The sequence below is a fragment of the Rhincodon typus genome, chromosome 34, assembly GCF_021869965.1.
Source record: "Rhincodon typus isolate 14 chromosome 34, sRhiTyp1.1, whole genome shotgun sequence".
Classification (NCBI taxonomy): domain Eukaryota; kingdom Metazoa; phylum Chordata; class Chondrichthyes; order Orectolobiformes; family Rhincodontidae; genus Rhincodon; species Rhincodon typus.
Genome location: NC_063365.1, coordinates 26195249 through 26208387, shown reverse-complemented (window position 1 = coordinate 26208387; position 13139 = coordinate 26195249). Strand labels below are relative to the sequence as shown.

The following is a 13139-nucleotide window of genomic DNA, read 5'->3' as shown; positions in this document are numbered from 1 at the left end:
AGAACAGTCTTGGTCAGAGAAGTTATTTACTTAAGCTTAAATACATCCCCCTTGCAAATCCATCACTTAGATTAATAAGCATTAAGGACATAAACATGGAACTAGGCTAGCCATCCCACAGTCCATATGTTATCAAATCTGTAATGAATTTTTCTCCTGTCCCACAAAAACTCTAATTATTGTGGTGAAAATTACCATGCTGGAATCTGTGGGGTTCAAGTAAGCAAAAATTTTATTTGAGCACAAATGCAAAAGAGCAATCTGAGATCCAATTCCACAAAAATTTACAGCTCACATTTATAGTGCTCAAATTCCTATTCCCGTTTTGAAATTGCAAACTATGTGACTCAGTAGCCATCTGGCATTCTGTTTCTGGGATCATTTTACTCAAACGCATACCGCCTACCGCCTAATATTACCATGCAATGTTATCTTCTCCTGTTGTCCCTGTACTAATCCATGGGTGTTCATACCATGGCCTGCAGAACATTTACAGTTTCCCAGTCCCAAGATATAATTTTTTTCTTATTTTCTCATTTGATCAGGCATAAGGTTGGATGCCTATAGAGTTGAGAGAGGATCTTTATTGATCAGTAATTGGTCATAAAAACTAACCACGCTGCTAGAATTTATTATTGACTGGAATACATTCAAATTGTTGAGCGCACTAATTTAAAGTTTGGTTACTGAAACATCACAACATTCATCAAAACTCCAAGAATGTGAAGACTGGTGTTCCCATTGTCTCTACTACATTGTAGGTTGTAAAAGTCAAAGGTTTGAGAGGTACTGCGAAAACAATCTAAATGAATTGTTGTGTGGACTACAACAGCATTGTGCCAGTGGTAAATGGAGTGGATGGTGAAGTCAGAATATGGGCGACTTTGCTCAGAATTATACCGAACCTCAGCGTTATGACTGCACCGATCCAAGCAAGTGGAAAATATTCCTTTAGACTGTTGAAAATTTCTTGAATTAACATTTTTTAACGTTTTTGTTTTTTTAATATAAAATGATGCCCGTGCTGGACTTGCTTATTATGTTGGGTTAACCAGCAAACCCATTGCAGTGGAAATATGATTTGCCTATGATGCACCACAGTTTTGTTTGTTACACTGAATCTGACCAGTGACAGAAATATCCCACAACATCTGTTTGAAACTGACTGGAATGGCACTGCTGTTAATTCATGGATATTTCCAAGGATCGTCTCATTGGTACTGGGTGCTTGAAAATTTTAGTTTTACTGAGCAATGTTATGAGGATACAATCTTTTTATAGCATACTTTAAAAGGTAATGACTTTTGAATTTTTTATTCGTTTGTTCACAATGTAGGCATCGCTAGCTGGGCCAGTGTTTACGCCCCTTCCTTAGTTGCCCTTGAGAAGGTGGCGAGCTGCCTTCATGCAGTGCTGTAGACTATTTGGTGTAGGTAAACCCACAATGCTGTTAGAGAAGGAGTTCCAGGATTTTTACCCAGTGACAGTGAATGCCCAGCGCTGCCTTGAGTATTGTAGCAGCAAGTAGTGAATATTCCTTCACTCTCGACTCGTGATTTGCAGGTGATGAGAACTCTCAGTCTCTGAGTTGCTCTGTAGCTAAAGTATGTATTTTGAAAAATATACTTTCAATCCAGTATATTAAAACTCGCTGAGGCTATTTCCAAATGCACAAAAATGTGTTACCAACTGGAAATAAGAGCTGTAAGATTTTTCAGTTCATTCCAAAGTTGAAACTTTAAGCTTTGTGTTTGTATTGATGCTGGCTGCTTAGTGGAACGTTGATAAATAATTTTGGCCTGCCAACTGAAAAGGACTTTGTACTGCTTTCACTGAGTGGTTTAGAGAGTTATTTTCCACTCTGCACAAGTGCTGCTGCTGCTGCTGTGCTGCCCTTGTACAAACTTGCTGGCACCAACAGCCATGAGTGACTTTTTTTCAATGATTCTTCTCCAGGTTTCACTTTGGAATTAGCTCACTTTAAGACACCAGAGGGTTAAACTTTAATGATTTTCTTAAAATGAATAAATTCTGTTAATAACCACTCCATCACTGTAAAATCTGTTCATAAAATCATTAATTTATTTCTGCTGAATAATGGGGGTGTACCTTCGGCTATAATTGGGTCCGGTAATTTTACTGTTTATCATTACACATTCAAAACCTTTCCAGTTCTCCTTCCTCAATTTCCTGTTCCTGGGGCATAATGCAGTGATGCTATAGCATCTTGTTGAAGTGACCCCAATAGTGTGCGATATCTAGCTATTTGACCATTAAACCATCAACCTTTTCTAGATATCTTCTAATCAATCTGCACAGAGATGTTATTACGCACCTCTAGAGCAGGTGGGACTTGAACCCAGGTGTCCTAACTCAGAGGGAGGGGCATTGCCACTGTCAAGAGTGCCTCAGCCTTTCCTATTGAGTTCATTTGATTCTTGGATAGCTTGTGATGGGAATAGATGTAACACTACCCTTTATAACCTTTTCCTCTCTTCACAAAAGGCCTTTAATGCCTCAAATACAATATTAACCTTTGTCATTACCTTTTGAGTAGGAAATTTTATGTTCAGAGCATCCAATCTTAGAATCTGGTCTCATTGCTATCGAGTGGTCTTCTGCTTTCTGTTTCTAAATAACATTGTTATTCAGTGGATCTTTTGAATACAATTCAATTGCTGATTAAGACACTTTGCAATAAGGATTAAGTGGTTTTGATTATTAATCGATCTCTTATGAGCTCCTAAATGAAAGTTATATTTTCTCACTTGGACACTTAATTAGACTAGGAGTTTTGAGTGGCATGAAAATCAACTTATGTTAACTTTAGAGTTCTATTATCTGCGCATTTTGCATTTTGCTGTTTTAAGGAAAGTATTGAAAGAAACAATGCCCAGCATAGGAGCTCTGTTTGTATCTTTTTTCCAACTTGTTCAACTCAATTCAGAAATGAGACGAGTGTATATTGAGCATACATTAAGAAATGCCATACAGACTAATACCTATGCCTTGTGTATGTTGTTCTATTCAAGATTGGGTTAAAGTCTTGCAGTGGGACTCGAGGTGAAGTCACAGTTGGCGTAGTACACCATCAATAATGCTGTTTTTTGGGTGGGGCATGTTGAAAGTTGTAGATCTCATAGTGCTATCTGAAGGATGGGCAATTCTTTCCATAACTAAGCCTACTGAAATTTAATCAACTGGCTCTTCATCTCATTTCAAGGCAAGATCCTACAAGCAGTAGAAATTGGCCTTTGCATTTAGAGTCTAAGCCGCTGGGTTTGTAAATAAATAATTGTGACAGCCTCAGAGAAAGATGGATTGACGTAGGGTAAGAGTTGCAACTCCTTTCATGACTTTTTGTTCTTTCCATGACTTTGAAGTATCTTGTGGATCATGGCTAATTGTGGGCTACTGCTTGTATAATAAAATTACTCCAGTAAACTGTCCTTTAGGACTAGAGGAAGAACTTAAACCTCCAAATAATTGTGATGGCAGATGGCTAAGCAAAGGAGAAATTTGAAATTGTGACTTAAATAAAGTGCAGTTGCTGTTAAGGATGAGAAAGCTGTATGAATTGGAATTTGTCAGTCTGCTAAAAAAAATTTGTTTTCTTTTTGTTCTACAGAAGTGAAACACCGAGATCCATTCAGAGAAGGAATTGAGAAAATTTGTTTTCCTAAGAACAAGAACGCAAATGAAAATGAAAAGAAATCTAAGGCACCTAGTCCAATGTTGACTGACTTTAAAACTGATGGATTGTCATCAGATAGTTGTGATGAGATAATGAAGAGCTCAGGTTCCCCCTCTGAAATACTTCAGAGGACAGAGTCCCAGCCATGGGTTGGTGGACTTGGCCGTATGCCCTTTGTGAAAAATGAAGCCTCCGACTGCAAGCAGGGCCGTCAGGGAGGCACTTCCTTAAATCCCAACAAGCCTTTGGAAATAAAAAGTAACCAAGGGACATTTGGACGGGTGGAACATCCCAGCTTTAAAGATGAGGAGATGGAGAATGATTCCCAGCCCCTTAGATCAAACTGCAGGACATATTGTCGTTCGAATAAAGGTAAACCAGGAGTTGCTGGCATGACAAACTTTGATAAAGTAATTGATGGCACTGGGAAGTCTGCACATGCTGATCTGACATTGGGTAAGGAAAGCCTAAAACCAGATACCAAAATTTCATCAGGGACAACAGGAAAGACATCTACAGCTCGGACTGCAAAAGACACTATCACCTTGCCCTCATCGTATCTGTCACCTTGTAACGTCACACTTCAGGACACCACAGACCGTAGTATGGATGAGTTCACCACTAGTCCAGCTGACCTGGGAGAAGCTGGCCGGTTGCGGAAAAAAACAGAAGCTGCTGCAAGTAAGACAACGGTCCGATTCCGGCCAACCCATTCCAAATCCAAAAAGGATGCGAAGCTGGAGTTCTTTGGGTTTGATGAACAGGAGGGAGAGGAAGATTCTCTCCAATCCACTGGAGGTGCTGCCAACTATAAAATCAAGTACTTTGGTTTTGATGATCTAAGTGAGAGTTCTGACGAGGATGAGAGCACTGACTCTGAAGGTAGATGCAAGAAAAAAGCATCAACAAGAATGGGTGAAATGGTGGAACTCTTGTCGGGCTCTGAGTCGACAGGTGACTCTCAGAGTAGCCAGCCGCAGTCTCAGGACAGCACTAATACAGGTGGGTCACGGACGGATCCGAAACTAAATGTCTTGCGTTAAAATTTTAAATCGTCTTTGCATTGTATCCACTTCCATTGTTGCAAAGTCGTTGGATTCAGTCTGGGTGAGCCTCCTTGCAAATAGAAGTACAGATGCAAAAGTAGACCATTCAGGCTCTGTTTTGTTCTATTATTTAATTAGATTGTAGCTAATTTACATCATCTTGCACTTGGTGAAAGATGATGTTCACAGATATTTAGTATTAAACTAGCAGTTTCCAGATGCATACATATATTTGCTACAGGCTTATTACCTTGCTAGTGTTTCTGTGCCAGTCTGGAGTTCTTCGGCATGGACCCATTTGGGCCAAAGGACCTGTCTCTGTGCTGTAGGAGTCTGTGTCATACTACAGCATATTGAAGCACTGACGTTAAGTTAATGTTGCACAATGTGCTCCTGTACATTAATCTCATGAGACAATGTTCTTGTTCTGGTGAATCTGTTGTAAGTTTAGACAATTGAGCCAGAGCACACAGGAGCAGAAGTAGTCATGTCAGACCATCAAGTTTACTCTGCCATTTGTTGAGAGCATGGCTGATCTGAAAATCTTCAAAACCCCTTTTCCTGCTTTTCCTTGTAAGCCTTTATTTTCTTACTGATTAAAAGTCTGTCTATCTTAGCCTTGAATATAATTAATATAGCATTGACAGCCCTCTGTGGTGAAGGACTCTGCTCTGAGAGAACAAATCCTCCTTGTCTGTCTTAAATGGATGACCCCTTATCCTGAGATGATGCCCCCTGATCCTAGACTCTCCTACGAGGGAAAACCATCTTTCCACAATTACTGTCAAGCCCCCTAATCTTGTATGTTTCAATAAGGTTGCCACAGGCTTTTCTGAGCTCCAATAGGTACAAGTTCAATCAACTCAATTTCTCTTCATAAGGAAATACCCAGGACTCACTAAGTGAACATGATCTGGATTGCCTCCAATGTCAATATAGCTTTCCTTAAGTAAGTAGACCAAAACTATTGAAATGTATTATAGAGATAGTAGGAGCTGCCGATGTTGGAGAATCTGAGATAACAAGGTGTAGAGCTGGATGAACACAGCAAGCCAAGCAGCATCAGAGGAGCAGGAAAGCTGACGTTTCGGGTCTTGACCCATCTTCGGAAATATATTATGTGTGGCCCAACTAGTGCTTTGTATAGTTTTGACAAGATTTCCCTACTTTTGTGTTCCATTCCCTTTGAAATAAAGGCAGACATTCTTTTTGTCGTCTTTATTACCTGGATAAAATTTTTGTGTTTTAAGCGTGAGGGCTCCCAAAATCCCCTGTACTGCAACTGTCCATAGTCTCTCTATTTAGATAATATTCAACACCTCTCTTCTGCCAAAGTGCATAACCTCATTTTCCCATATTATATTCCATCTACCAGTTTTTTTTTTTTATCCACTCACCCATTCTGCTTCTAGTCCTCTGCAGACTTTATTTCATCCTTCTGTGCCTCCCCATCTAACCTAGTGTAATCCACAAACTTGGCAAGAGTAAATTTACTTCCCTCCTCTGAGTCATTGATGTAAACTGTAAATAATTGTGGCACTGATCCCTGCAGTACTGGTTATAGGCTGCTATCTTGAACATGCCCCATCCTAACATAATTCTTATATTAGCTAATGCTCTTTCCATTCTAATATACTACCTTAACCACCATGGACTCTCAATTACCTTTACATGTAGTGGATAGACACAAAGACACACAAGGGGAAGTGATGGCCTAGTGGTATTATCGCTGGACTGTTAATTCAGAGACCCCGATTAATGTTCTGGGGACCTGGGTTTGAATCCTGCCACGGCAGATGGTGGAATTTGATTTCAATAAATATCTGGAATTAAGAGTCTAATGATGACCATGAACCCATTGCTGATTGTTGGAAAAACCCATCTGGTTCACTAATGTCCTTTTTAGGGAAGGAACCTGCCATACTGACCTGGTCTGGCCTACATGTGACTCCAGACCCACAGCAATGTGGTTGACTCTTAACTGCCCTCTGGGCAATCAGGGATGGGCAATAAATGCTGCCGAGCCAGCGATGCCCTCATCCCGTGAATGAATAAAGTAAAAAAAAATAGGAAATAGGAGTAGGAGTGGGCCATTCAACCCTTCAAGCTTGCTGTGTCATTCAATATAATCATGGCTGATCATCCAACTCGGTACCGTGTTCTTGCTTTCTCCCCGTACCCATTTTACCATAACTGCCTGAACAATATCTAATTTCTTCAGGAAGACATTTCAATGTTTTGACCTCAACTGCTTTCTGTGGCAGAAAAGCCTACAGGCTCACTACTGTCTTGGTGAAGACAGCTCTACTTATCTCAGTCCTAAATGGCTTACCCTTTATCCTTAAACTGTAAGCTTTGGATCTGGACTCCTTCCTGCAGTTAGCCTGTCTCATCCTGTTAGAATTTTATAGGTTTCTGAGATTCCTCCTCCTACTCATTCCCCCCCACTCCACACTGCACTACCCCCAATCCCATACTCTTTAATTTTACATGCTAATCTCTTGTGGGGCTGTATCCACAGCCTTCCAAAAGTCCAACAAATCACATCCATTGACTTCCTCTGTATCCATTCAACTAGTTGCATCATTGGATAATTTCTCTCTCTCAAATCCATGCTGACTCTGTCCAATCTTATTACTCTTCCGTCATTAAATCTTGTATAATGGACTTCTTAGCATTTTCCCTCCTGTCGATGTTAGGCTAAGTGATCTTGAATCCCCTGCTTTCTCTCTACCTCCATTTTTTAAAAAATGTGGTGTTACGTTAGCTAGCCGCCTGCCCCGCCCCAATCCATGGGAACTGTTCTAGAGTCTACAGAATCTTAAAAGATGACCGCCAATGTACCCGTAATTTCTACGGTCATTTAAGTATTTTGGGACGTAGTTTAGAGGGCCCTAGAGATTTATTGATATAAATTTCCAGAACACACTTTGCATGCTCGTACAGATTTCCTTTGGTTCTTCCCTCTCACTAGATCCTATGTTCCCCAACATTTTTGGGACATTATTTGTGTCCTCCTTTGTGAAAACAGAACCAAAGTATGTATTTAATTGGTCTACTATCTTTGCTTCCCATTTTACCTTGCCCTATTCCCTCTTTGCAAGGGACTTTGATTTCTCTTCAAGAATCTTTTTTTTCTCTTGTGCCTATAGAATCAATTTGTATCTTTGCCACAAGCTTAAACGCTTACTCAATTTTCCTCCTCAAGCAATCTCCTTCGTTGAAATTTGAACCATTCTCAATCCTCAGGTCTGTTGTTTTTCCTGGCCAATTTCTGACATACAAGTTGATCAGTTAGATAATTTGATCAAATTACTTGGATCTAATACTATTCCTGATCCTCTTGTTAGCCATGGTGGGGCTAACATTCCCATTTTACTTTTGTGCCAGAAAGGAATGAACAATTGCTGCACTTCATCCATGTTCTCCTCAAATAGGCATCTTGCGCATCATACCATTGTAGTCTATTTAGATTCAAGACTGTAATCTCTCTATCAACTATGTCACTCTCCATCTTGATGAGGAATTCTACCATAACAAGGTCAGTCTTCCCCAAGAGGCCTTATGCAGCTAGATTGACAATTATCCCTTTTTATTACGCAGTTTGGGATATTCTGTTCTCTGGATGGTTCCTCATTTGATCCGGAAAACCATCCCATATACACTTGGGAATCCTTCCTTTGCAATATTGTTACTGATTTGATTTGCCCGATCTGTATACAGATTAAAGTTGCCCATTATTACAGCTGTACCATTATTGCTTGCGTCTCTGAATTCCTGCTTAATGCTTTCCCCAACATTACCACTGCAGTTTGGGGTGTCTAAATAGTACCTCCACTATCGTTTTCAGCTCCTTGGTGTTTCTAAGCTCTACTCATAAGGGTTCCACTTCCCTGGAGCTAATATTCTTCCTCACTATATTGTGTTAATTTCCATTTTAATTCGCAATGCTACACCAGCTGCTTTTCCATTTTTGTGTGTCCTTCCTAAAAACTGAGTAGCCTTGGATATTTAGTTCCTGTCCCTTGTCACCATGCAGCCTCACATCTCCATAATTCCAACAATATCACCTCATTTATGTCTCTTTGTGCGACTGATTCCTCCACTTTATCGTGAATACTCCATGCATTAAGGCACAAGGCCTTAAGTATTGCCTTTTTAACATCTTTAGTCTGTTTGTACTATTTTCCATGTGACTCTGTTTGAATGAATCCTCTGTCTTAATTTTTCTTACTTCGTTTTATCTTGGCCCTTAGTTCCCTCTCTTCTGTCCCTTTATATCGGTTGGCACGCATGTATGCATACACGCACCCCAACAATTTGTTTAAATTATCTCCAAATGCACTAGCAAATACTCCTCCAGGACATTGGTTCCCGACCTGTCCTTTTTAAATTACTTAGGTTGTTAAGTACCTGTGTTTTACAGGGTTTATGTAAATTTTAATTGGTAATTTTTTTCTACAGAATTCATCCCTCTGTCCTTAGTCATACAGCATAGAAAGAGACCCTTCAGTCCAGCCAGTCCATGCCAAACATAATCCCAAACTAAACTAGCCCCACCTACCTGCTCCTGGCCCATATCCCTTCAAACCTTTCCTATACATGTATCCATCCAAATGTCTTTTAAACGTTGTAATCGTACTTGCTTCCTCCTCTTCCTCAGGAAGTTCATTCCACACTTGAACCAGCCTCTGTGTAAAAAAAAAAAAAAAAATTTACCTCATCTTTTTTAAAATCTCTCTCCTCTTACCTTAAAAATGTGCCCCCTAGTCTTGAAATTCCGCATTATAGAGAAAAGACAACTACCATTAACTCTATCTATACCTCTCATTATTTTATAAGCTTCTATCAGGTTGCCTGTCAACCTCCTACACTCCAGTGGATAAAGGTCTCAGCTTATCCAGCCTTTCTTTATAAGTCAAACCTTCCGTACCCGGCAACATCCTGGTAAATCTCTTCTGAACCTTCTCCAGCTTGATAATATCCTTCCTATAACTGCATGACCGGAACACAGTATTCCAAAAGAGGCCTCACCAATGTTCTCTACAACCTTAACATGACTTCCCAACTACAATACTGAAAGGACTGAAGCAATGAAGGACAGCGTGCCAAATGCCTTTTTAACTACCCTGTCTAAATGTGATGCAAACTTCAAAGAATTATGTTGCTGCACCCCTTCATCCCTCTGTTCTACAACACTACCCAAGGCCCTACCATTAATTGTAGGACCCATACCGTTGTTTATTGTACCAAAATGCAATAACTTGCATTTAACCTCACATTTGTCCAGATTGAACTCCATCTGCCATTTTTCAGACCATTGACCCATTCAATCAAGATCCCTTTGTAATCTTAGAAAACCTCCTTCACTGTCTACTACGCCACCAATTTTGGTGTTGTCCACAAACTTACTAACCATGCCTTCACTATTCTCATCTAACTCATTTAAATGACAAACAGAAGAGGATCCAGAACCGACCCCTGTGGAACACCACTGGTCACAGGCCTCCAGTCTGAAACGCAACCCTCCTCCATTACTGCCTTCTGCTGTTAAACCAACTATGTATCCAGTTGGCGAGCTCACTCTGAATCCCGTGTGACTTAACTTTACTAATTAGTCTACCACATCACCTTGTCAAAGGCTTTACTAAAATCCAAATGAACAATGTCTACTGCTCTGCCGTTATCAATCTTTTTGATAACTTCTTCGATCTCAATCGAGTTTGAGAGAGACCATTTTGTTCGCACAAAACCATACTGACTATCCCTAATCAATTATTGCCTCTCTAAATGTCCATAAATCCTATCTTTTATAATCACTTCCAACAATTTACCCACAACCGAAGTCACACTCTCAGGTCTATAGTTCCCTGGTTTCTCCGTACAACCTTTCTTAAACAAAGGTACAACATTAGCCACCCTCCAGTCATCAGGCACTTCCATGCAAAGACTTGATCTTTTGAGGCCCTACCCTCCCTCTAGTTATCCTCTTGCTCTGAATGTTTGTATAGAATCTCTATGGATTATCCTTAATCTTATCTGCCAAAGCTATCTCATATCCCCTCTTTGCCTTCGTGATTTCTCCCTTAAGAATGCCCCTGCATTATTTATATTGATTAAGAGATTCAATGGAATCATGTTGTCTGTATGTAAAATAAGATTCTCTTTATTCTTGACTAGAACCTCAATCTTTATTCATCCATTGTTCCTTAATCGTACCAGCCTTGCCCTTCGCTCTAACAGGAACACAATGCCTCTGAATTCTCGTCATTACACTCTTGAACACCTCCCAGTTGTCAGACATCCTTTTACCTCCGAACCGTCTACTCCAATCAACTTTGAAAGTTCCTGTCTCACCGTTAAAATTGTTTGCCAGTGCTGCCAGCATTTTTAGCAACTCTTCTTTATCTAGCATTATACTACATAGTTGCTCAACACCCACGTTTTCAACGAGGCCACCGTCACCAATTTCTGGTTTGCTGAAGACAGAAGCAATGTACTTATTTAGTACCTCTGCCATACCTTTTACTTCAGTAAGCAGCTTACCCGACTTCTCTCTTTTGGTCTCCACTCTACCTTGACTAATTTTTTGCTATTAGTATGTTTAAAGGACATTTCATTAGTTGTTTTTAGCATAGTCTGCCATCTTTTCTTCGTGCTTTCTTTTGGTCTTCCTTATTCCAACCTTAGCTTCGCTCTGGTATTTGAGATAATCTTGCTATTGCTATTCTGGTATGCATGGTGTTGAAGGCAGAGCTGTAGTCAATAAGTAGGAGCCTGAGGTAGGTATCCTTGTTATTCAGATGTTCCAGGGATGAGCGTAGGGCCAGGAAGATGATGTCTGCTGTGGCCGTGTTGTGCCATTAGGCAAATTGCAAAGGATCAAGGCAGTTTGGTCAGCTGGAGTTGATGTGAACCATGACTAACCTCTCGAAGCACTCCATAATTATGGAGATCAGAGCTGACAGGTGGTAGTCATCGAGGCATGCTGCATGATCTTGCTTTGGCATTGGGATGATGTTGGTCTTCTTGAAGCAGGTGGGGACTTCAGATTGCAGTCAGGAGAGGTTAAAGATGTCAGTGAATACTCTTGCCAGCTGGTCCGCACATGATCGGAGTGCTCAGCCAGGGACTCCATCCGGACCAGTTTCTTTCCATGGGTTTGCTCTCAAGACGGCCAATCTAACGTCTGCAGTGATGATCGTGAGTAGAGGTGTATCCAAGGCTGTTGGGATAGGTGACATCCCTTCATTGACCTTCTGTTCAAAGGCATTGTAAAATGCGTTTGAACTCATCAGGGAAGGATGTATTGTTGCCCACGATTCTGCTTGACTTTCACTTTATAGCTTATGTCATGTAAGCCTTGCGACAAATGACGAGTGTCCATGTGGTTCGTCTGGGGTTTCAAGCTTCGTTTGGTGTTGCCTTTTGGCATCTCGGATGGCTTTACAAAAGTTGCATCTAGATTTCCTGTATAGGTCAGGGTTACCTGACTTGAGCACCTCAGACCTCGACTTCAGTAGGGAATGGATCTCCCAGTTTATCCATGGTTTCTGGTTGGGGTACATTTAGATTAACTTCCTTGGCAGGCAGTCCTTTACACGCTTTCGAATGAAGTCTGTAACAGTAATGGTGTACTTGTTTAGGTTGAATATGGATCAGTTCATCGACTGTAAGCAGTCCAGTAGAAGATCTTTCATTGCTTCAGACCATTACCGCACTACTTTCTGTACTGGGTCCTCATGCTTAATTTCTGGTGAGACTGAAACTGTGGGGTTTCAAGTTTCTCCCTCCTCAGCATATTCTTGGCAAGCATCAAGCCATTGGAAATAAGATGGATGATCTCAAAGCTAGGCTCCCCTTCCAAAGGGAATTGAGAGACTGCTGTGCTCAGTCGGCAAGGTAAAGGAAGGAGCTGTCTGCTTCCTGATCGCCACCACCTGGTACTCGGATGTTGCAACCGTGGCAAGTTACTGCTCCTGTGACCTAGAATCTTGCAATTATGTACGCTTTCTCTGCCATTCTTCGATTATTATTATTCTCCTTGCTACCTTGCTTTCCTATGTTGTCTTTTTCCTTTAGCACTTCACTTGTGTCTTCCCTCATGATTTCTTACCCCACTGTTTAGTTTGAAGTTCTCTCCATTCCTGTAGTCTAGTAAAATTTACATCAAGTTACATTGGTCTGGATATTAAGGAATAACTTTAAAGCCGGGGACTTGGTGATGTATTTCAGAGCAGCAGGTGTATTTGGGACAAGGGAGATATGCAAGGTGCAGGCTGGTTGGCATCTCTGCATTTGCACAGGATTCTATGAAAATGTGGTGTCTCGTTCTGGAATCCAAGAGTGGAGCTGCTGCATAGTCAATCAAGAACATATCAGTTGTAGAACCCTAATAT

General features: G+C 40.7%; 1 protein-coding gene across 1 annotated transcript in view; it reads left to right on the top strand.

The window, feature by feature from the left end:
• waplb (WAPL cohesin release factor b) overlaps positions 1-13139 on the top strand; it is a 189195-nt gene that overhangs the window by 78315 nt on the left and 97741 nt on the right. The window contains exon 3 of the mRNA XM_048616249.1: positions 3629-4696. Coding sequence (XP_048472206.1) covers positions 3629-4696 — 1068 coding nt within the window. The remainder of the gene's footprint in view (positions 1-3628; positions 4697-13139) is intronic.